The 24592-nt window shown below is 35.4% G+C and overlaps 3 protein-coding genes and 1 pseudogene across 3 annotated transcripts; 3 read left to right on the forward strand and 1 right to left on the reverse strand.

The window, feature by feature from the left end:
• The first annotated feature begins 1011 nt into the window (after window positions 1-1011).
• Window positions 1012-9403, forward strand: LOC132628131 (DEAD-box ATP-dependent RNA helicase 28). Its single transcript, XM_060343866.1, has 19 exons — window positions 1012-1414; window positions 2745-2927; window positions 3009-3077; window positions 3183-3289; window positions 3703-3784; window positions 3891-4064; window positions 4492-4640; window positions 4747-4842; window positions 5090-5192; window positions 5272-5334; window positions 5515-5576; window positions 5707-5803; window positions 6576-6694; window positions 6779-6821; window positions 6997-7098; window positions 7874-7975; window positions 8070-8147; window positions 8471-8742; window positions 8994-9403. Exons 1-19 carry the CDS (start codon window positions 1100-1102, stop codon window positions 9007-9009), a joined length of 2232 nt encoding a protein of 743 aa, XP_060199849.1. The 5' UTR covers window positions 1012-1099; the 3' UTR covers window positions 9010-9403.
• A 2044-nt stretch (window positions 9404-11447) lies between these two features.
• Window positions 11448-12248, forward strand: LOC132629160 (F-box protein At5g49610-like). The gene has a single exon (XM_060344888.1). It carries the CDS (start codon window positions 11448-11450, stop codon window positions 12246-12248), a length of 801 nt encoding a protein of 266 aa, XP_060200871.1.
• A 4994-nt stretch (window positions 12249-17242) lies between these two features.
• LOC132623902 (uncharacterized) lies at window positions 17243-18916 on the forward strand (annotated as a pseudogene).
• A 611-nt stretch (window positions 18917-19527) lies between these two features.
• On the reverse strand, window positions 19528-24312 carry LOC132628132 (receptor protein kinase CLAVATA1). Its single transcript, XM_060343867.1, has 3 exons — window positions 23302-24312; window positions 21029-22795; window positions 19528-20202 (listed from the first exon to the last, which is right to left on the reverse strand). Exons 1-3 carry the CDS (start codon window positions 24134-24136, stop codon window positions 19841-19843), a joined length of 2964 nt encoding a protein of 987 aa, XP_060199850.1. The 5' UTR covers window positions 24137-24312; the 3' UTR covers window positions 19528-19840.
• Window positions 24313-24592: the final 280 nt, after the last annotated feature.

The raw sequence follows: 24592 nt of genomic DNA on the forward strand, positions 1-24592 counted from the left end.
TTGCATTGCCTCGTGACTTAAAAGTGGATTATTTCCACCAACATCAATACCTAAATTAGGTGTTTCTTCCACAAATGTTTCCTCATTAAGCCCACCCCTAACAATACCACTACTACTACCAGCACCGCGTCTAAATCTCTTTGCCATTATTAAATAGAATTAATTTAAATCACAATCATATAAATCACAAGAAAATAAATTGCAACAAATTAAATTGCTAGAATTAAATTGCGTAAATTAAATTGCAAAAAATAAAGATAGAGTTGGAATGAAGGTACCAAATTGCCGGATTAATTTCCAACAAAGTGAAGGCGGCTAGAATTGCAAATCCACCAAAGCTACTTCGGATTGTTGCAAAATCACCAACTCCACCAACAATATTATAATTGCAAAATTAATAATTGAAACTAGAATAAAACTTTATAATATTTATTTGAGAGAAATTTAAAGTGGCTAATTATTGCAAAATAACTATAATTGAGAGATTGAGATTTGAGAGAAAGAGGAGAGTGAATTAGTGTGGATTAAAATGAAAATGAAGAAGGGTTTATATAGGGGGTGAGAAATGGGTTAAAGTGTTAAAAAAAAAGTTTGGAGGTTGGGGGGGGGGGGGGGGAGCAAAAAATGAATTTATGGCCGTTTGGCAACGACCATTTTTGCAAATGGACCGTTGCCAACGATCCAATGACGGTCAGCAGCCCAGCAACGGATGTATCTAATATATATTTTTTTTTTTTAATTTCACCGGTTTAACCGGTCCGGTTCCGGTTTTGGTTTTACCGGTACGGTTACCGGTTTGAACGGGTTAAACCGGACCGGTTGACGGGCTTGGTAAAAAGGATATTTTTTGAGCTATTTTGGTAGTTGTGGGGCATTTTTAAGTAGAAAAATAGTGACGAGGGGATTTTTAAACCAAAAACGTAATGCAGAGTAAAACTGACTCATTTTAAATAATTCAGGGGTATATTTGGCCATTTTCCTAAAATATATCAATGTCTAGGTTAGAAGTTACAAGTCAGGTCCAAATTCTAAAACCCTGCAACTCAAACAAATTCTTAAAACCCTCACACACAAAAATCACAGCAGTCATACTTGTCCAATGGCTACAGATTTTTGTTTCGAACAACCTAGCGATGAAGAAGTTGAATACGATGAAAACGACAATGAAGATGAAGAAGAAGCACAACAGCTATCTGAAGAAGATGATGCCGACCCTAAACCTAAAACTAATAAAAAGTCGCAATCTCCATGGGACTTTTCTGCTTACTCTGAATCAGTTGCAGATGAACATAGCCGACGTAGCACTACTTCAGTTGATTTTAAGATATCAAAAGCTCGTCAACAACTGTCTGCACCTATAGCTAAACCTATCGAGGAAGATTCTGATTCCGATGATGAAGAACCACACCGCCAAGTAAAACTGCTTACGTTTTCTCTGTTTGTTGATACTCTTTCCGTTTTAATTTGTTTGTCTGGTTTTGACTCCGCACATAGTTTAAGAAAGTAAAGAAACTTTTGAATCTTGTTGTCTTAAACTAAAAATATGTAGAATGTACTAAAATACCCTTTGATCCTGTGGTCTTAAACATGTCCATGTGTAAAGTTGGAATTAAGAGTTGCGAAAAAAGGAAAGTAGCATGAACAAATTGAAACTGAGGGAGTACATGTTGTGCTCTAGCTAGGACAGAATGTATAGGAAATATCAACTAGTTTGGGACTAAAATTTAGTCTGGTTAGTGAATGTTAGTAGCTCGTCAACAACTGTCCACCCCTATAGCTAAACCAATAGAGAAAGATTCTTTTTCCGATGATGAAGAACCACATCGCCAAGTAAAACTGTTTGCGTTTTAGTATCTGTCTGTTGATTGATGTTTTTTGTTTTGTCTTTTTGAAGTGTTTGGGGAAATTTTTGATACGTTTATCCAGGAATAGAGCGAATAGAAAATATCGACTAGTTGGGACTAAAATTTAGTTTGGTTAGTGAATGTCAGTTTTAGAGAACTTTAGTTTGCTATAAAAGTTAAATTTATGACAAACTAAAGTTATAAAATTTTAGATATTTGTTGATTGATTTTTTTTTTTGTTTTTGTTATTTGAAGGGTTCTGAGATAATTTTTGATACGTTTAGCTAGGAACAGAGTTAATAGGAAATATCTACTAGTGGGGACTAAAATTTAGTTTGGTTAGTGGAATTTCAATGTTGGAGAAGTTTAATTAGCTGTAAAAGTGAAATTCTTTATTATTGGAATGAAATGTGATAGACCAGAATGGGTGTAGGGGACCTACATAGTTGGGATTGAGGCTTAGTTGATTAATTTGTACGATTATATTCCTTTTAGTCTGGTTAGCGAATGTTAGTGTTAGGGAACTTTAGTTTGTTCTTAAAGTTAAATTATTTAGTAGGCGTTTGGTCATAGATTCCAAATATTTTTCACTTTATTTAGAATTTATGGAGTTGGAGCTGAAGATGGAGTTGTGTTTGGTTAATAGTTTTTGCAAAGAATAATTGGAATACGTTCATGCTTGATTGTACTTAAATACAACTTCAAACGTGAAAAGTGAGTTGAAAAACAGCTTATAATACAACTTCAAGTTGGATTTGGAATTTTCATGGCCAAACACTGATTTTCATATAAAGTGAAAAATTATCCCAGAAAAAATGTGAGTTATTTCTATGGCCGAACGGGTTATTATTGGCATGAAATGGGTTGTTTAATTTGGTTGATTATATTTGATAATTTCAGGAAGAATACAGACCGGATGATGGTGATGATGATGTGGATACGAATGTTGCTGAAAAAAAGCCATTTTTTGCCTCATCAGAAGGAGTTTCATTTCATGCCAATTCGTTTCTGGAGCTCCATATCTCAAGGCCGTTGCTTCGGGCTTGTGAAGCATTGGGTTACAGTAAGCCCACACCAATTCAGGTGCCTCTCTTTGCCAACTTTCTATAACACCTTAAATGTAATATATTAACTATGGTGTTAATGTGCATTACCTCAATGTAGGCTGCTTGCATTCCACTGGCCTTAACTGGCCGAGATATATGCGGTAGTGCTATAACAGGATCCGGAAAGGTACAATTTTGTGATGTTAGATCCAATGTACTCATACTTAGCTAGTTGTATTAGATGGTTATGTTTTGATTTTTTGCTCCTTCTCTCTTTCCTTTGCCTCTTCAGACTGCTGCCTTTGCCTTACCTACACTGGAGAGACTGTTGTACCGTCCAAAAAATAGGCCTGCAATTAGGGTTCTTATTCTTACTCCAACTAGAGAGTTGGCTGTTCAGTACGTTTCCTTATGTCTTTTAAAAAAATGTGTGTGTGAATCGTGAATGCTCTTCTGTTCTCGTTCATTATATTTTACGGTGCTTCCACTACCTGTTTGTCAAAGCAGGTCCCCTTTTTGTGCAACTGACACTATTAAGATTTTGCATCAGATGCCTAACCTGATTCAATAAGAACCTATTTGGTTCCAAATTGCAAATAGCACAAAATCAATATAGATTCTCTAATAATTATATAAGTTTCTACCAAACTTGTAATTTTATTAAAAATTTAAATACTGAAACTGTTTGCCCCTTATACTATCTTTGCCTCTAATTTATATACAAGCTACTATTTTTTTGTATTGTATGTCGATTGATTCTTCAAGTACTCTAATAGTGATTGACTGGGCTATGTCTTAATTCTGCTATCCAGGGTTCATAGTATGATAGGTAAACTTGCCCAATTTATGCCAGATATCCGATGTTGTCTGGTTGTTGGTGGTCTGTCAACCAAGGTATGCTTAGAGCTTTCCTGATCCTTCCTAGGGGAAGCTTGAAGGTTGATTTTTTTATCTCAGCTACTGCTTCCAACAATTATGGGAATGTCATGCTCTATTTCAGGTGCAAGAGGCAGCCTTGAGATCAATGCCTGATATTGTCGTGGCCACTCCAGGACGTATGATAGATCATCTACGGAACTCCATGTCAGTTGATTTGGATGATCTTGCAGTATTGATTCTTGATGAGGCAGATCGTCTACTGGAGCTGGGTTTCAGTGCTGAAATTCGTGAGCTGGTATGTCTTCAACATCATGGTTTCCTTTTCTATAGAACCAAGGTAGCTGTGTGCCATATTTGTTGTGTGCACACAAAATCTTAACTATCTTATTACAAAACATAATTGTACTTGTGTCAATAAGCTTCTACTTTGAATTCGGTCAAGGAAAACTTTTGGTAATTTCCTTTACTATGAAAACCTTCAAGGTATAGAATATTACCTCATTAACTGTTTAATCTATATAGAAAAGGATGTCTAGAATTTCCTTCCACTTCTAATTCTCATCACGCTGAAGTAAATTAGTCAACGAATCAGATAAAAGATCAATAAGTAAGGTGTACACTTTCTTCTTCTGCGAATAACTGTTTTTGTTCTGGTGGGGGATTTGTCCTATAAACATATATTACTTCAGCTCCTGAAATAATATGACCTGGCATGTACACAGGTTAGATTGTGTCCGAAGCGGAGACAGACCATGTTGTTTTCTGCGACAATGACTGAGGAAGTTGATCAGCTCATCAAGCTCTCTCTGAATAAACCTTTGCGCCTATCAGCTGATCCATCTGCGAAACGGCCTGCAAAATTGACTGAAGAGTAAGGCATTGGCAATATCTACTTTGCATTTAATTTTTTTTTTCCTGAGATGGAATCTCAGGTATAAATCTGTCAAATGTGAAAGCTGATGAAACGTTGTTTGCAGGGTAGTTAGAATACGGCGCATGCGTGAAGGAAATCACGAAGCGGTTCTTCTTGCATTGTGCACCAAGACCTTCACTTCCAAAGTGATTGTTTTCAGGTCTGCAGCTAACTGTATCTAAAGTTGCATTTTCTATTGTGGTATGGTATACTTTGCCAGGTCTTCCATTTCATGCCCTATGACATACATTATCTTTCGGGGTATGACTCTTGATGGATGTAGGAGACTGCAAAATTCGTTTTGAATTCTTGCAAAATTTAAATTTGTCTCCTTTGATCTATCTTTTGGACCTACACTTGCGTTATCTTTTGGTCCAGAAGGCTAAATTCTGTGGTTATCTTGACAGTGGTACAAAACATGCAGCACATCGGTTGAAAATTATATTTGGTTTACTTGGGTTCAAAGCAGCTGAACTACATGGAAATCTTACGCAAGCCCAGCGTCTAGATGTATGATCCATCAAATGTGTTTTCTGGAATCATAGTTTAATTTTGTGGAGAAATTTCTCACTGATTTTTATATCTGTAGGCTTTGGAACTTTTCAGAAGACAGGAAGTGGATTTTTTGATTGCAACCGATGTTGCAGCTCGTGTAAGATGATTCTATCTAATTGATTTTGTATGATTATTCTAAGCATGAAGTTGTATGAAATATGTTGTATTCCCCTTTTGTGTCCTCCTGACATCTGTATTTTTGCTGTTTTGTCGTAGCAGAACTAGAATTATCTTCTCGTATTTTACAGTTGACTATTTTTTTTAATTCCCTTTTCAGGGACTTGACATTATTGGTGTTCAAACCGTTATAAATTTCGCGTGCCCGCGTGATCTTACTAGGTAAGTTGCAACTTCTCTTACAAGTCAGGCTTGTAGTGCTCTATTTCTTTTCTGTCTTCTAGTTCTGGTAGTTTGTGCAAGTTAACTCTTTACGTACTTTATGCAGTTCTGATTTCTTTTTTCTGTGCAGTTACGTTCATCGAGTGGGCCGGACAGCTAGAGCTGGTAGAGAAGGGTATGCCGTTACATTTGTCACAGATAATGATAGGTCTCTTCTAAAAGCCATTGTGAGTATCTATGTCCTCTCTGTTCAAACATCTTTTAGCTGTTCAGTCACTTGAGATCTCCTAGTCCATGAATCATTTCATTTCAACTGGTGGGATATTGTATGTTTAAAATCATTGACCAATTAGATGCCTGGTGTTTCAAGTATCTCATATCTTTTTAGTTCTCGTCTAAAGCAACATCTTGACCATTCACTCTTCTTTTCTTTTGTTTTTTGGGAGGTAAGTCCATGTTTGTCTTTTGCTTAAGCTCATATATGTTAGTTATTTACAGTTTTTTGATGAAGTACATGTTAGTTATTTACAGTTTAACATTAAAATAGTTGTATCTCTGACTACGCAGTACCTGCATAACCATCTGTACATTTTTTCTATGGAAATGTATTTTAGATCAGTTAGATGAAAATTGTAGTTTGAGCACCATTTTACCTATCAAAAAGAAATTGTATTTTCAGAACTATTGATTGGTTAAATGTATTCGGTTGTGTTTGTTCTATTATCCTTTTTTTTTCTGGGTCTCTGACTAAAGCAACACAGTGACAGTTTAATTTTCTTTTAAGAATAAGTGCTCACTGACCATTCACTTAATCACAATAGTATTGTTATCATTTGGGTATAAAGTTAAAATAATCATTTTCTGTCTATGTAACATACAAGAACCAACTAGACCCCCCCCCCCCCCCCCCCCCCCAAAAAAAAAAAAACACACACACACACACAACAACAAAAAAAGAAAAGGAGAAGGTGTGCATAGACCTAATGAAATGTGTTACAGGTTAAACGAGCTGGTTCAAGGCTAAAGAGTCGAATTGTAGCGGAGCAATCAATAGTTAAGTGGGCCCAAGTGATTGAACAGCTGGAGGATCAAGTGGCTGCAATTATGCAAGAAGAGAGGTGTTATTTTGTCACTTTAACCTTGTACTGAATTTGATAACTACAATTTTATTTATTTACTTATTCAAATTTTGGTTACTGCAGGGAAGAGATGGCACTAAGAAAAGCTGAAATGGAAGCTAATAAGGTAATTTATCATAGTAGAGTTTGCGGAACCCTACGATGAATAATTGCCTCTAGTTGTAGAAGTCTGAAGACCTCCCTCTGAAAGAAGAAATTCATTAAATAAATGCTGCAAGGCGTACTTTCAAAAACAATAAAATGCTGCATCTTAGTATGACATGGGTGCTTTGACTTTGCAGGCAGAGAATATGATTGCCCACAGGGATGAGATTTATTCACGCCCTAAACGAACATGGTTTGTCACAGAAAAGGAGAAAAAGCTTGATCAAAAGGCAGCAAAGGTGATTTACATCTGGGCTGCAGGGCGATTATATGATGGCATTCCTGTTCTGTCATTTACTTATGATGCTTGTTCGTTTTGTTAGTTTTTGAATCTATTGTTGGTTTTGTCGTAGCACAACTAATTACATTGTTTCATGATATACATTGGTAGGACTCTTGAATTAAAAAATAATTAAATTCTTGATTGGCCAATGTATCAATAGTAAAAATAAGGAATAACAAGCTCGGTCGTAATTGACCAGGAGTATTAAAAAGGGCTTAGCCAAGAAATTTGAGGACAGTATGGTGGAAAATAGTCCATGCACTCCTTCCTCCATATTATATTCAAAGAAAATCCTTATTTTTTTTCTTTCGACAAGAAAGAATATCCTGATTTGTTATAGTTATTTATTAACATAGTTTGTAAATTTGGATTTTTGATGGATCAATGATCATATCTTTCACAATTTGCAGTATAATGCAATTCTCAGAACTTCCTAAATTCTGACCTTGTTATTGAAATCCTTGTAAAATTCAAGCTTAACTGAAGTAGGCTCACAAGGTCTTAACCATGCTGGGAATTATTCTTTGTGTTCAGGGTTTATTCTGTAGGTAATACACACGTATCTGTTGTTAGTAAGTATGGTGTCCTGAAAGAAATAGAAAAAGAAACTAATATATATGTAAACATGTATATATAAATGCCCGTGGACATAATTTTTTGAATACATATAACTTATGCTGTTATGCTTCTGGTTGATTAAAATATTAACTGACATGCAAAAGCTATTCCAGGAATCAGCAGCAGCCAAAGAAAATGGTTCTGAGAGCAAGGTAATGAGTGCTAATCAAGCGGAAGACCTGAAGATGAAGGAAAAGAGGAAGCGAGAACGAGAGGTGCTAGTCATCCTGTTTGCTTTATGTAAAATTGAGTATACAATTCCGATTGACTTCTCATTCATCATGCTCACTGTTGAGCTGATTGTTATAGAAAAACATGCCAAGGAAGAAAAGGAGGAGGTTGGAGGCTTCCCGGGAGCAATTAGAAGATGAAGATGACTTAGATGAAGTAAGCATCGTTGCTTCTTCACTTATTTTCAACCTTGTTGCATATTTCCTGTTATCTCGAATGAGAAAGACTGTCAGGTCATGTGTTCATCTTTGACATTTTCTCTACGAAAACTTCCTTCCTTTGAAAGTACTTATGAGAAAATTGGAGCTGTTGGCCTGAGAGAAAAAAAGGTTCCAGAATGAGGGCTATTGCAAAACTTAACAATCTACGCGTCGCATATTCATGAACTAGGCTATTTGAATATGTGCTTTGGCTGTTGTTAACATATAAATATTGGTTCTGTTGTAGTGTTACCTATTTATCCCCTCGAACCATTTCAGGGCAAAGAGAAAACAAAGAAAGATAAATCTGGAATTTCCCTCGTTGATGTTGCGTATCGTCGTGCGAAGGCAGTCAAGGCTGTGAACAAGGCAGTTGATGCTGGCAAGATTGTTAGAAAGGCAGGAAAAAAACCGAAACCGAAAAGCAGAATATCTGAATCAAGAACAGAAGAAATGCAGGATCTTTTTCAAAATGATATGAGTGAGAAAAAACAAAGGAAACCACTTCATGCGGGTGGAAAGAAGAAGTCCTCATTCAAGAGCAAGTCACGGTATATAACTCATTTAAAAACTTTTCCCCCTTTTAAGCTCAGATGGATATCATGTGAATCTTCACAATTATAACTAGCGTTAGTATTGTTTATTAGAAGATAAATTAGTACCATATTAGCTAAGGAAACGTAGGTTATTTGTCTATTTGAAAAATGTGAATCTACGTCTGAAGGCAACAGTGATGTAGACTCCGGTTTTTATCTTTTTCATATTTCTGTATCGGAATTTCTTACATCATTTGAATGTGCAGGTACAAGCGAAGGTAACGCTTGCAATACCATGTCGATGAACTGGAAATCAAGTAACCGGAACAAGGTAGGTGCATCAAACATGAATACCTTTTTCCTAACAAAGGAATGCCAAGTTGATGCTGACTTGAACTAAGATACGATCCTGCTGCAAGTAGTTTCTTAAGAGTATTGCTGATATTGAGCTTGTACTGGTATTTCTGAGAAAGTTGTACGAAGGAATCGTACGTGTTAGTTTATGAGTAGGTCCCTGGCTCTTAGTTTCATTTTTTTGGAGAGTATTTTATCTCATATTTGTTTTGTTTGGACTCGCGCATGTCCTGGATGTAAAGCATGTATATGTACATGTATTCGATTTTGATTACACATTGTTGATTATCTAAAACTTAACTTTCCTAGTCTTGTAGATAAACTGGTGATATCTCGACTATAAAGTTTTCTACAATTGTCTTTTGTGAATGTTTTTTGGAATCAAGTTCTGGGAATCCCTAGTTTGGTACTACCTGTGGATTCTAGATTCCCTTTTGACTCTAAGCTAACAAAAAATCAATTACTCTTTACCAAATTAACCATTTCAAGTCATCTGAGATTTGATTAATTTTCTCTGTACTTGTCATTACTCTTGAAAATTTTCAAACAATTTGTTAATTTAGGATATACTTTTACCCAAACATCCTGAAAATTTACACTCAAGTAGTTGTGTTTGAACTAAATTGGAATCTAAATTTACTCCTGTCGTAATCAATATTTCAGTTCTTCAGCACTTCGTAATCCAATTTAGGACACTCATTTTTTAAAATATTATAATTTTCACACTTCAACTAACCGTGTTTACCCAAATTGGCAACCTAAGGAGTATAATGTGCAAAAACTACTGTATGGTTGCTTCATCTGTTCATCCGTGACAATTTCGCAAACTCCTACCATAATCCCGAATATGAAAAAGGAGAGCCTCAGGCAACTTTTAAAGGATCTATAATGTCATAGTCTAACTCAATCTCACCTTTCTTTTCAAGCACACTATATATTGTATGTACTTACAAATTCAGTGTCATTTCCCAGATCATCCTTCATTTTATTACTCACATGTTTTCTCAGATCTTTGGGATGCGCCAGATTATGCTTGTCGGAAGAATCTTGCAATATGTCAAGTAATATAATGATAGAAGTTTTCGTTTGAATAAATATCATACATCCCATAAAAATAATCAAAGGTGCATGCATGCTGATACAGAAATATAGTTATAAAAAAATACTTATATTTATCAACTACTTTTAATTATTTAACCCAAACAGACTATGTATGTGATTGATTAAAGGGAGCCCAAAAACTAATATGCAATTTAAAAGGTAAGACAAATCTCGTATTTTCTTTAGTTTTATGATGGACCTAAAACTCTTATAACTTCATCATCTCTTAACTATATTAGGGTTCAGTTTTATGATCAAGTCGTCACAAGCCTTGCTCCTCCTTATTCCCATTGCTATACAGAGGCTTTTGCTTCAGGTATTTATCTGGTGATGCCCATTTTTGTGAAGAAATTATTATTTTTTAATCATGCTAGTTGTTTATTGCTTAATATATAATAGTATAGCATAATAATTTTATATTATAAGACAATTAATATATGGACTTGTTAAGAAAATAATGGATTAGAAATTGAGTACTACCAAATTGTTGCATTAACAAGGTAGAACAATCCAATTTTTTTTTTTCAGTTGATAAAATTTAATCTGAATATATATATATATATTTTCTTAGAAAAAGCCATCTAACAGTGAACAAACTGAGAGGGGACAGAAGATGAGGAAAACATAAAAGTAAATTCCAATTCGTTTAAGGATTCCGAGGCTCCTATTACTAGGGAAATTTAGATTTGGTTGTGTATATCGAAATTTAACCTTTATGACAATTCTGTATAGACATGAGGTGTTAAATAACTTGTTTATTGTAAGTCTCCTATTACTTTACGGAACTTATGGAATTTATAGTGTATATATAATCTCGCCTTTGCGACAATTTTGTATCGAGTTGATAGTTACGATTTCCTTATAGTCTTGTAAGTTCAACAAAACTTTGTCTCATAATTTAGTACTAATACTGTTTATATGAATTTTAGGTTGGACAGTTTGAATCCTCTGTGCCCTGTAATAAAGAACATAGAGCTACTACGGAAATTTGAGCTTAAGTAACAACAACGTTGAAGTGCATTTTGTTGTATTTTCAGGGGTCTGAGATCACACGAGTGTCACTATGAAACGTCTATGCAAATTGACTGATAAAAGTGTAGTTGAGTTGTCTGAGGATATATTAGTCGAAATATTACATCGCCTACCTTCAAAATCTCTGGCAAGGTTTGAATGTGTGTGTAAGGATTGGCGTAAGTACATTGCCGATCCATCTTTGGGTTATAGTTGTCGCTCTCAAGTCTCAACGATGGATTCCTCAGCCTTACATGGTGGGTTTCTTTTGTCAAGCTAGAGAGTTTGATAAAGAATACTCGGAAGTTCGTTTTTTCTTCTCATCGAGGAAATCATCAGAAGTGATTGATGGTAGTCTAGATGAATCGGTCAATTTTCTTGGCAGGAGAATGTACATTGTTGCGTCCTCTAATGGTTTTCTTCTTATCGTTGTGGATTTAGAAAACCAGAGGGCTTATTATGTTTGTAATCCTGTAACGAGGCAGCATTTGACCGTCCCTGTAACTCGAGCATCCAGCATAAGCCGTGCAGCTGTTGGATTTCTTTGCAAGGTAGATGACCCTGAAAAGGATGTCATCTACTTTACTATAGTTCGCTATGCGCTACCTTGGTCAGATGAGCCTCTCATAATGTCCATGGTAAAAATTGAAAGCTTCTCTTCTGAGACTAATGCGTGGACTACCATCAATCTCAAGCTAGATGTGCCTCTCAGAATGTGGTATGTAAATCGGATTCAATCAAAACCGGTTGGAGTCATCGATGGAGTATTTTGTTGGATTGACCATAGTGAAACGATTTTTTATTATGATAGTGTCAATAGGTGTTTCTGGGATTTGGAATTGCCCTTAGAGATGATGATCGGCGGAGACACTTGGTTTCTTGGAATATCAGATGGGGCTCTATATTATGCATTGTGTGACAAGGCAGAGATTACTGTGTGGTGCCTTGAGAGCAATATTCGTAGTCGAGATGCAGTATGGGTCCAGGAGATATGCTGCGAATTTAACCGATGCACTCCGAAATTGTTGTCCTGGTTTAGAAGCTTCTGGCTATAGTATCTACGTGGTGAGCATGGATATTCATCCTGCTAATCCACACATCTTTTATCTGAATATGCGTGGTCGTGTTATTTCATATGACTTGGAAAAGAATATTGCGGACTTTTTCTATAATATTGGAAAAGGAGACTACTTATTCTTTACTTATGAGTGGCATCAATGGCCACGTCTTCTCTAAGACTATCAAGAAGTGGAAGTCTGATCTTATACATTCAATAATCAAAAAGAGATGATGAAGAACTGTATATCTGCATTTCAAGGATTTAGTGGAGGACATAGTTTTTCAATTACTTCAGATGCAATTTCGTCATTATATCCCAGTCCATCTTCAATTTCTTTGAGGTAAAACTGTTGATAAACCAAATGGTTACTGACAACAAAAGCAGGGGATCAAATAGCCATCAAAATGAGAATTTGTTTTTACAAAGCATGTTCTATAGGATCAGGTTAAAGATAGCTAACTATAAAGAGCATGATTACAGAAGCAACACACTGAACTACATAAAACATTACAAGTATAACTTTTGTACACTAACAGTGCAAGCTGCAACATCTTGGATTCTGCTATTCTTACTTATTTTAATTTTGAGTCTATTCTTGACAATAGAGATTGGTTATATCAGATAACACAGGGTGCCAGTAAGTATTTACCTATCTAAACATGCACACAAGTTGTCCTTCTCCTGATCATTGTTTATTTGCAGTTTATAGCCTTCTACTAAACAGAACTTATCAGTGGTTTCTTTGTCTCTCGGATTGTACTCTTAAGAAGACATTTCCTAAGTAGACGGGGCGCAAAATATTGAAAAACTCCCCTCATAGAAGCAAATTTCACTTTTACAAAGCATTAAACATAGAATATGTTATTAATAGTAGTAGCAAATAGAGACTCATTGCCATGTTCTAGTTTTATTTTCTCATGGCCACAATGTCATCCTTCATCCCATTTTCACCTCAATAATGACCATATCATAACTCAAGCTACTCAAGTTGACGCTACAGCCAACAGCACCAGTGTGATTCTTGGTAAGCAAATATGAGATATGCTTGCAACTAGGGATGACAAATTAGCCCGTGAAATCATGATCCGCTCAACCCGTTCAAATTGACTTGTCTATTTATTAACTCAGCCCATTTTAGCTCAACTCATTTAAGCTTTTGGCACGGATTGCCCTTTTTTTGGGTGGTCTTTAATTTTTGGCCCTCAAATTGCTGGTCTGTGATTTTTGCCCTTCGCTTAAAAAGGTGGCCGAAAATACCTCGTGGTTCTGGGTTCGAACCCCGCTCAGTCAAAATAAAAAAATCGCAAGGCAAGACTTTGCAAAAAGTCTGCCGCATAAGGCAGACTTTTTGCAAAGCCTTGCCTTGCGATTTTTTTAAAAATTTTTATGACTAAGCCGGGGTTCGAACCCAGAACCTTGGGGTATTTTAGGCGAATGACATAAATTAAAGACCTACAATTTGAGGGGCAACAATTAAAGACCACTCCCAAATTGATATATTTTCATTTTTTTTGTTTGATATGTTATATACAACAATAATAAAAGACAAAAAAGTTTTATTAGGTACCTAAAAAATTATAAAAGAACAAACACGACAATTAAAATTAGTAACAATTGGGGGTTGAGTTTTGACCCGCTTTTTAGCTCATTTTAACCCAACGTATTTCAGCTCAAGTAACACATTAATCCAGCCATTTATTAACTTAGCCCATTTTAACCTGCTCAAATCCAATACAATCCGCCCATTTGACATCCCTAGTTGCGACGGATTGAACTCGAAATGTCATCATGGTATAAAATTCCATGCTTCGAGCAATGAATGAGAAAGAGCGAGGGGTTATGTCATCCGCAAAGAGGCATTTCAGACATTGACTGATGAAATAATCCAAAACAACTCTACGTTGTTGCTCGGACTCTTCAAAATCATTGTCACACCCGTGTCGACACAACAATCGACATAGGTGTGGGTGTGGGTGTGGATCCACACCGAATTTGCTCAACTTACCTTGGGTGCTTTGAGCTCATCTATAACTGAGATTAATTGAGTATTTGGTTTGGTTTTTGAGTTTATCTCATATACAGAGGTTATATAAAGAATAAGAATATTTTGCTACTACATAACATATCTTTTGAGTAAGATATTAAGTGTTTATAAAGAATCACATTTTAATTAGTTTTAGTTCGGTAGCTTTACTTAATCGAGATATGTTTTATATATCGTAAATACATTTATTGGTCGTAAACCAGCACCGATATCTACACTCAGATCTAGATCCTCGAATCCTAAAATTTGAGATGAAGAATCCGATCTTTAGATCCGCACCCGTATCGTATACCCGGAATTCGAGTCCGAGCTACATAAGTTCTATGACTGCTAACTAGGAGTGTTCAAAGAAAACAGACAAACCGCACCAAACCGATAAAAAAAAAACGCCTTGTGGTTTGGTTTGGCATTGGGGAAAAAGCCCTTATCGTAATTGGTTTGATTTGAGTTTTAACTGAAAAAAGTCAAATCGAAATCAAACTAAACCAACATTATATTTATACAAATTTTATAAATTTTTTATATTATAGTTATTACAATGTAATTTATAAGTATTTCTTAAACTTTTTCATAATTCATGTTTTTTAATATATTATTTAAGTTTGAACTTACAATTTTTGATGGTACAATAAGTCTATATAAAATTAAGGAAGATTCTAGTATAGTGGCAGATGGGTTAATAAATAAAAATATACACACGGAATAATCTTGTTATTATTTAATTCTCATATTATAATCTTAATATAACTTGTTCACCACCCCTACAATTTAAAGGTCAGAAAAATAATCTCGTCCTTTCTTTGGTTATTTGATGGACCTAAACTCAAAATTAAACTAGCTCTATAAATTCGTCATCTCTTTGCTATTAGGGTTAGTGTGCCTCACAAGCCTCCTTGTTTTTCTCCTTGCTGTACAAACGCTTCTACTTCAGGTACTTATCTTGTGACGCACGTTTGAGATTATTATATTTGATAGCATGGGTACTAATTTTTATTTAATCTATACAACAACATCAACAACATATCCTGAGGAGGGTAGAGTGTACGCAGACCTTACCATACCTTGACAGGTAGAGAGGTTGTTCCATAGACCCTCGGCTCTATGAATTAGAATATTAGTTTTATATATAAGTTATGGTTTACGAATTACGACTTCTTCCCTAACTATAGTTTTCATGATCATCTATGCAAAGTTATACGATCACTGCCAAATTTTCTTGAAGACAAAACATTAAGTTTCTTAGTTGATAAAATTCCAATTCATTTGAGGAATCCAAGATTCCTGCACTGGGGAAGTTTGGAGTTGATTGTGTATAGAAATCTCACCTTTGTGACAATTCTGTGTTGAATTGAGAGTGATGATTTCCTTCTAGTCTAGTATTGAAACTAAAAAACTTGTTGATTACTTGATTCGAAGGCTCCTAATTATTAAGCAGAGGCGAAGCTAGGGGGCACAAGGGGTCATCCGAAAACCCTCCTCCTGAAAATTACAATGTATATATAATTTCAAAAATTTACTTTATGTTTATATAGTAGATGTTGAATTCCCTTTGCTTCTTCGTGTTCTTACTTCTTTATATTTTGACTTCTCTTAGAGAAAATTCTGGCATTATGAGGGAAGTTTGGAGTTTGATGGTGTACACAAAAATCTCACCTTTGTGCTTATTTTGTATTGAATTGAGAGTTTCGATTTCCTTGTAGTCTCGTATTTAAGTTAAAGAACTTGTTTCATGATTCAGTATTTTGCTTGAATTGACAGAGAAGATTGAAGTGCTTTTTATTGTATTTTCAGGGGACTGAGATCACACGAGTGTCAGTATGAAACGTTTATGCAAATCACCTGATAAACATGTTCTTGAGTTGTCTGAGGATATCATAATCGAAATATTACATCGTTTGCCTTCAAAATCTCTGGCAAGGTTTGTATGTGGAGTCCGGAGCCTAAAGGGTATAAAAATACACGGTATTTACCAAAACGGAATGACCAAAAATTTATATACTAAAAGGGGTATATCGTGGGCTGATCCACGATATACCCCAAATTTTTTTTTCATCTGACACGAAGTCAACGATTTTTTTTTTTTTTAAATTGATTGTATAACGTGGATCAGTCCACGTTATACAATTAATTTTTTTTTAACAAATACTTGGTAAGACGTTGCCTAAATTTAAATCATATTTGGTTATGTTTTTAATAAAAAAATTTATTGATTTTTTTAATTTTTAAAGCATGATTAACTCAAATAAATATTTTAACACATGCAATAATTAAATGTGTTATATATGCGAACAGAAATAAAAAATAAAATATAAGTTAAATAAACGTCACACATTAACTGAGTAGTACATGTTAAATTACATACTAACTATTAAACGGTACAAAACATGTTATATATTCTTGGAAGATTACATAAGGAAACAACGATCGTACAACTTAAGAAAAAACATAAAAACCAACAAGCAACAACAACTACTGATTTCTGTCGGGGAAACGATTCTTTTTATGACCTGTTTGCTTGCACGTACTACACTTCATTCCTCCTTCTAGTTGTAGTCCGCGCTCCTGAAGCCGAAGTAAGTTTTGTTTGAAAAAACTTAGTGTTTGACTGTAAGGTTATTTTAGTCAACTTTATATGTCGAGAAAATTAGTCAACTTTATTTTCAAAAATTGAAACCACAGAAGTGAAATTGACATTCACAGCTACATTACCCCGGGATTTTTACGTTGAAATCTATTGCGTATCATCATCTTATAAGTACATAAATCTGAAAATTTCATGCCAATTTGGGGGAAAATTGAAATTGAATGAGATAAAAGGTGTTTTTTAAAAAATCGGCTCGGCCAAACCGCCTACGGTAGTCTGTCCGCGTAGATCTCGAAAAAATATGCAAGTTCAAAAAAAAAAAACGCGTAAAAAGGACGTTCGAGCGCAAAGTTATGACCATCTAAAGTTTGACCACTTTACAACTAGTTTTCAAACAAAACTTACTTCGGACACCTTTTCAACCCCTAAAATGACGATCCGAACGTCTACGTATCCTTGATGTATTGAGACTACATTATTGTACGCAGAAAAAAATATCAGGTTCTATATAAAATATTGACATTTCGGAGTCTTGACACACGACTAATCGTTGGTCAAAGTATGGAAAAATCACTAAGTTTTTTCAAACAAAACTTACTTCGGGCACCTTTTCAACCCCTAAAATGACTATCCGAACGTCTACGTATCCTTGATGTATTGGGCCTACATTATTGTACGCAGAAAAAAAATATCAGGTTCTAGATAAAATATTGACGTTTCGGAGTCTTGACACACGACTAATCGTTAGTCAAAGTATGGAAAAAACACTTCGGGCATTTTGGTTCCGGACTCCTATTTTGTAAAACGCTGAATTTTTTTTTAATTGTATAACGTGGACTGATCCACGTTATACAATCAAATTTTTTTTTTTTTTAATTTTTCGTTGACTTCGTGTCAGATGAATTTTTTTTTGGGGTATATCGTGGATCAGCCCACGATATACCCCTTTTGGTATATAAATTTTTGGTCATTCCATTTTGGTAAATACCGTGTATTTTTATACCCTTTAGGCTCCGGACTCTTTGTATGTGTGTGTAAGCATTGGCGGAAGCACATTGCTGATCCGTCTTCAGTTTATAGTTGTCGTTCTCAATGATGGAGTCCTCACCCCTACATGATGGGTTTCTTTTGTCAAGGTAGAGATGATAGTCTTAGAAATTCATTTTTTCCTCTCGTCAAGGAAATCATCAGAAGTCGTTGATGGTAGTTTAGATGAGTCGGTCAATTTTCTTGGCAGGGGAGTGCACATTATTGCATCCTCTAATGGTTTCATTCTTATCTCTGAGGATTTAAGAAATCAGGGTGCTTACTATGTTTATAATCCTGCAACGAGGCAGCATGTGACCGTGCCTACAACTCAAATGTCCTGCAAAAGCGTTGCATGTATTGGATTTCATTGTAAAGTAGATGACCCTGAAAAAGATGTGATCTCCTTTACTATAGTTCGTTATGAACAATGGTTTGATCTTTGTTCGAGTGTAACAATTGAAAGCTTATCTTCTGAGACTAATGTGTGAACCACAATTGATCTCATGCTAGCTGTACCTCTCAGACTCTCCTTTTTTAGTTGGATAAAATTAGCATCAGTTGGGATAATCGATGGAGTATTCTTTTGGATCGACAATAATCAAATGATTGTTTATTGTGATAATGTCAATAGGCGTTTCTGGGCTTTGGAATTGACTGAAGATATGGTGGGCGGAGACGCTTATGCTCTTGGAGTATCGGGTGGAGCTCTCTATTATGCATTGTGTGATGAGGCAGAGATTACTGTGTGGTGCCTCGAGAGCAATATCCGTAGTCAAGATGCACTATGGGTCATGAAGTATGCTGCAAATATGAGTAATGCACTACTTAATTGTCCAGGGGCGCCTTTTGGACCTGAGAATTCTAGTATCGAGATGACAAACATGGATATTCATCCTGTTAATTCGCACATCTTTTACTTGTAGGGGATAAGGTTATTATTTCATATGACTTGGAAAAGAATATTACAGAACTTTTGTATGATATCGGAGTGCCTAGTTCGGCAGCATTCTACTTATTCTTTTCTTATGAGTGGCATAGTACAAACAAGAGTGTTTAACATAAAATCTTTTGAAATTCCGTAAAAATTGCACTTATGATTTGACTTAATCATAAAATTAAGATTTAAGAGCATGTCTAAATAGGCCATATCTAATTTGACACTACTCGTACAGGCAAATGCAAAATTCATCATTAAATTCTTAGCTACGGAAATCTTTTCTACGCATATGAAATTCATTGCTAATTTGATTGAATTAACGACAAATTTAAGGATTTAATATAGATTTCTCTATCAGTAAAATGAATTCTCTTAGTAAACACATAACGGTAGAAAATTCACATACAAAGCGCTAAAACATAGGACATCTTATTAACAGCAGTAGCAACTCAATGCTACGTTAACATATATTTTTCTCACGGCCATAGTTAGAAATTCAAGGAGTTTCTTTGTTTTTTCTCCCTGTCCTTTATACAATTTGCCTACCACAATTTTATCGTTCATCTAAAAACTTTCTCGCAACTTAAATGATGTTTTTAACAAGGATCGAGTTCAGCTACGAATTTCATCATTCGCTAAAACCTATTCTTTATTTAATTTTCAAACCCTTAAACATTACATAGAACAAAGTATCGACTAAGTGCGACCTTGAAATTTATTTCCTAAAGACCACAGTTTCAACCTCCATACACACAGTTAGAAATTAAAGGAGTTCTTTTCTTTTCTTTTTCATGCTCCTTTTATACAACTTGCCTACAACATCAACCAAAAAAAAAAAAAAAAAAAAAACACAAGCAAAACATTTCGAAATAGATATCCGTACTTGCACGAATTTTTCTTCACTTAACCCAAAAAGACATCCGTATTTGTACCAATTCGTGTTCCCTTCCCAAACTCCACGAGATTTCAACCAGACACCTGATCAACGCAATTTCAAAGGGCGAGTAGCGTGGGAGTAGTAGTAGTAGACTGAGGTGGATTTGTGAGCATGTGAACAACTTCGCGCATAGTGGGCCTAGCACAACTGTCTTCTTCAACGCACATCATAGCAATCTTGAACAAATTGATAACACTTGCAAGAGGGTAACTATGAAGCCTTGAATCAACAACTGCTAAAACCGAAGCTGCATCGGACGGCTGTGATAATTCGGACATTGTTTTATTCACCCATCGTACTATATCTACACCGTCCCCGAATTCACCTACTGGCTTGTGACCTGTGATTAGTTCCAATAGTACAACTCCAAAACTGTACACATCGCTTTTCTGATCAACTTTCAATGTGTATGCATACTCTGTTTCATATCCAAACAAAAATACAGGTCAGGACTACATTAATTGCACAATTTAATGCTTGGACAAAGCTTTTAAATGTAGATTTTGTCCTGGAGCATGGCTTTTAAATCCTACTACTACTTTTAACCCCAGTTCAGTAAATCCTAGAAGTCAACTGTTTGCTACAATCATGAATATCAAAACATTGACCAATAGAAGAGGACTTTAATGTTTCTATATAAAAGGTGGACTTTTATAAGGTCCATGTTGGTCAGTTTCTCCAAAAATCTCTATGCATTCGTGTCGGATCGTCCAAAACAGTACTATTTTTTATGGATCTGACATACACCCATCGACATTTTAAAAGAATCCGAACAATATAGCGTAAGGTTATATGCACAACAGAGTACAAACTTTACACTATCACCGTAATTTAATATATTATACTCTAGTAGCTAAGTCGGTATCGATTTTTTTTAGAATGTCAACTAATATAAATTTTACCCGTAATTATATTACGAGCGACCCAATTGTATAAATATTTCAATAGCAATTGGGCTAAAACATAAATTCATAAATATAAGCTTATAAATACACACACACCAATTAAAAAAAGAGTTTATACACTATCAAGTCATTTAAAACCTCTATCGTGTAAAAAATTATGGAGAGTAATCTGTTATAGCAGGTACGTGTAAAAGTTATTAAAATTAACAGTCAGCGTTTACAATCTAAATCCTAAAAATATTGGCATATTATTGTAGTGGAAAGACTAGTAAAAGATATTGGCATATATTAAGTACTTCTTAAGTTGAAAAATAAGGGGAAAACTGGGTGGTAATTTACCTGGAGCAATGTAACCATATGATCCAGCAACAGAAGACATACACTCAGAAGCACCAGCATCCTGCAAGAATTTGGCTAGGCCAAAATCAGCAACATGAGCTTCATAATCAGAATCCAACAGAATATTATTGGACTTAACATCCCTATGAATGATCGAAGGCGAACAATCATGGTGCAAGTAACACAACCCTTTCGCAGCTTCCACAGCAATACGATACCTCGTCTCCCACCTCAAATGTGCCCCTTTTGCACCATGCAACATTTCACCTAAGCTCCCATTCGACATGTACTCGTACAACAACAAATTTGTGTCTTTGTTCGAGACATATCCTAGTAATCGTACGATATTCCTGTGCCTGATCCTTCCAAGCGTTTGGATTTCAGCAGAGAAACCGTGATCATGGTGTCCGGTTCCTCGCCCTACACCAAGAAGTTTCTTTATTGCAACATCGATGCCATTTGGCATCGACCCTCGGTACACTACCCCAGCCCCACCTTTCCCAATTATGTTCTCTTCTTTTAAACATTCCAAAACATCCTCAGCTCGAAAATTAAGTTTCTGGAATAGTGTTAGCTTCCAAAGCTTTGAATTTTTAAACTTCTCCTTCTTGATGAGCAACCAAGTAACGGCTAACAGCAAAGCAACAGTGACTAAAATGATTATTGTAATCACCAATTGCGTAGTGGTGAACTTCCCAGAATGCCCTTTATGGGAATTTTGTGGTGAACTGGAAGCTGATGGACAAAAATTCGAGCGAGGCGAACAGAGCTTTGGATTTCCAACAAAAGACTTGTCGCTGAAGAATTTTAACTGTCCGTTGATTGGTCTCCTTCCAGAAAGATCATTGTAAGAAAGATCCAAAACAGTTAAACCACTCATCACTCCTATTTCCCCAGGAATCTGGCCATTCAATTGATTCCTCGACAAGTTGAGCGCATTCAAGCTGTTTAATTTGGTGATTTCTTTCGGTACTTCACCAACCAATTGGTTTCTGCTCAAGTCAATCAATGTTAGTTCCGAACATAGAGCAATTGAACTTGGGATTTCACCTGTAAAATTGTTGTCACTCAAGTTGATGGTCACAAGTTTCTTCAAACTCGCGATTTCTTGAGGAATTTGACCTGATAACCTGTTCATATCTAGTGAAAGAGTCACTAAATTCCTCAAGTTTCCGAAAGATGGAGGAATTTTTCCAGTGATCCAATTGTTAGAAAGTACAAGACTCGAGAGATTTTTCGCGTTAATCTCTGTTGGCAGCTGACCGGTGAAATAGTTATTATCAAGTTCAAGAATATCCAGTGCAGAAAGCTTGAAAAATCCAGCTGGAATAGTACCATTTAGGTAGTTCTTCCTAACGCGAATTCGAGTAAGCGATTTGCACTCACCAAGTTGTTCAGGAAGTGGACCAAAGAAGTAATTCTCCATTAGAATCAGAGTCTTTAACTTCCCCCCTTTACACAAATCAGGTGGTATTCTTCCAGTAAAATGATTAGTAGCAACATCAAGATACAATAGCCTCCCGTTACGCCCAAGATTTTCAGGCAATTGGAGGGTAAAATTGTTGCCCCAAATCTGTAACACTTCAAGATTTGGAAGATCACCAATAAAAGGGGGAATTGGACCACGTAAGTTGTTTCTGAACAAATTTATTAATGTTACATTCTGCAACTTCACGAAGCTCTCAGGTATTTCTCCAGCCAGTTGGTTTATCGACAAATCAAACGACATCAAACTCTCTAAACCAGATAGTTCAGAAGGTATTTGACCTGTAGAGCAACGACAAATTAAGGATATAAATTTTATGAGTTCAAGATTCTAAATTCATTGAAATTATGAGTTCAAAACTTAAATATTTACTATAACATTTGCTACATCCACATCAATGATATAATAAGACCTTTCTATAACAGTCCTGATCTATTTACTCTCGGTCAAAACTTATGTGGCACTTTTCGTTTTCAGATAATCAATTTGACTAAATATGAAGCTAAATTGAATTAGATTCAACTTAATATTTTAAAATTAAAATTTAGATATCCAAAAACTATAAAAAAATAATATAAGTTGCAATTCTTCTCATGTGATATGATAAAAGTATACATAGTTTTAATGTTGTTGAAAAGAGAAAAGTAACACACACAGTAGAAAAGAGAACTTATTACGTTATACTCAGTGTAACTTTTATAACATTCAATTATAGCAACCAAAACATGTACAGACAAACGACGTAATTATAGAGAGATAGTATAAGTGAAAATGGTGGGTTCAATACCTGTAAGTCTGTTCATTTGGAGAAACAGCGTATGCAACTTCTTCAAATTTCCAAGACTTGGAGGAATTTCACCATCAAGTTCACAACTTCCAAGATCAAGAAGTTTAAGGGTACTAATAGAACCAAACTCAGGTGGAATACCCCCTTCATAACTATTAAAATAACCCAATCTAAGTTCTTCAAGATTTGGAAGTAAAGCCAAACTCTTTGGTATTGTCCCAGTAAGTGAATTTCCCTCTAAACCCAACCACTTTAAACTTTCAATATGACAATAAACTTCTGGTATTTCCCCATGAAAATAGTTTCCTCCAAGATGTAAAGTTTCTAACTTTTTTAACTTTACAAACTCAGTAGGTAGCTCACCAGTGAAATTGTTGTTATAAATATCAAATGATTCAAGTTGTATTAACCCCAACAAGATTTCTCCAGGAAAAGGTCCAGAGAAATTGTTGTAAGAAATATTAACATATTTAACTGAAGAAAGCTGTGACATCTCCAAAGGGAGTGTACCAGTTATATTATCTCCAAATATAATAAGATTTTCAAGCTTGTCTAAAAGACCAATTTCAGGTGGAATAGTACCAAATAAAGGAACATTAGAGATGTTTAAAGATATCACACGAGAATTATTGTTACATGTAACACCAGAAAAAGTACAATGAACAAAAGGGGTATTCGTGGAATTGTTATTCCAGTCAAGAAGACCAGAAATTCCAGGAGCAACCATGGATTCTTTGAGTTTCAAAAGGGTATTAAGATCAGAGTTTGCATTAATGGTGAAAGAAAAAAAGAAGAAAAAATGGAGAAAGAGAAAGGAAGCAGTGCAAATTTTCATTGTTGCAGTGTTAGCTTTGTCTGGTTTGTACGAATTTTAGGATAGGCTTTAGGCTATTTGAAGTGCTGAGTTTTTACTACTGTTGCACTTGGCCAAAGTGGAAGGAGAATCAAAATCTCTATTACTGCCACTTACTATAAACTATTGGAGTGGAAACAAAGTGGAGATACGAGGGAGAATGGTAAATACTATATTTTAAAAAACATATTAAATCAGTTTTATACTCAGTTAGCTTTAAGTCATCGCTAAGCTGTTAGCTTTACTGAAAATTTCCTTTTGAGTAGCTTTTGGCTGTTTGTTTGACGCGGGGGGGGGGGGGGGGGGGGGAGGCGAGGGGGCTCTATTTACGCATTTGATTGGCACAAAACCAACAGATCATCATAGTTAATTTTGACGTTCTTTTTTTCTCATTACAATATACTTTATAAATTATGTTTCAAGAGCATTTTTTATTAA

Source organism: Lycium barbarum, chromosome 2, assembly GCF_019175385.1.
Source record: "Lycium barbarum isolate Lr01 chromosome 2, ASM1917538v2, whole genome shotgun sequence".
NCBI classification, from domain to species: domain Eukaryota; kingdom Viridiplantae; phylum Streptophyta; class Magnoliopsida; order Solanales; family Solanaceae; genus Lycium; species Lycium barbarum.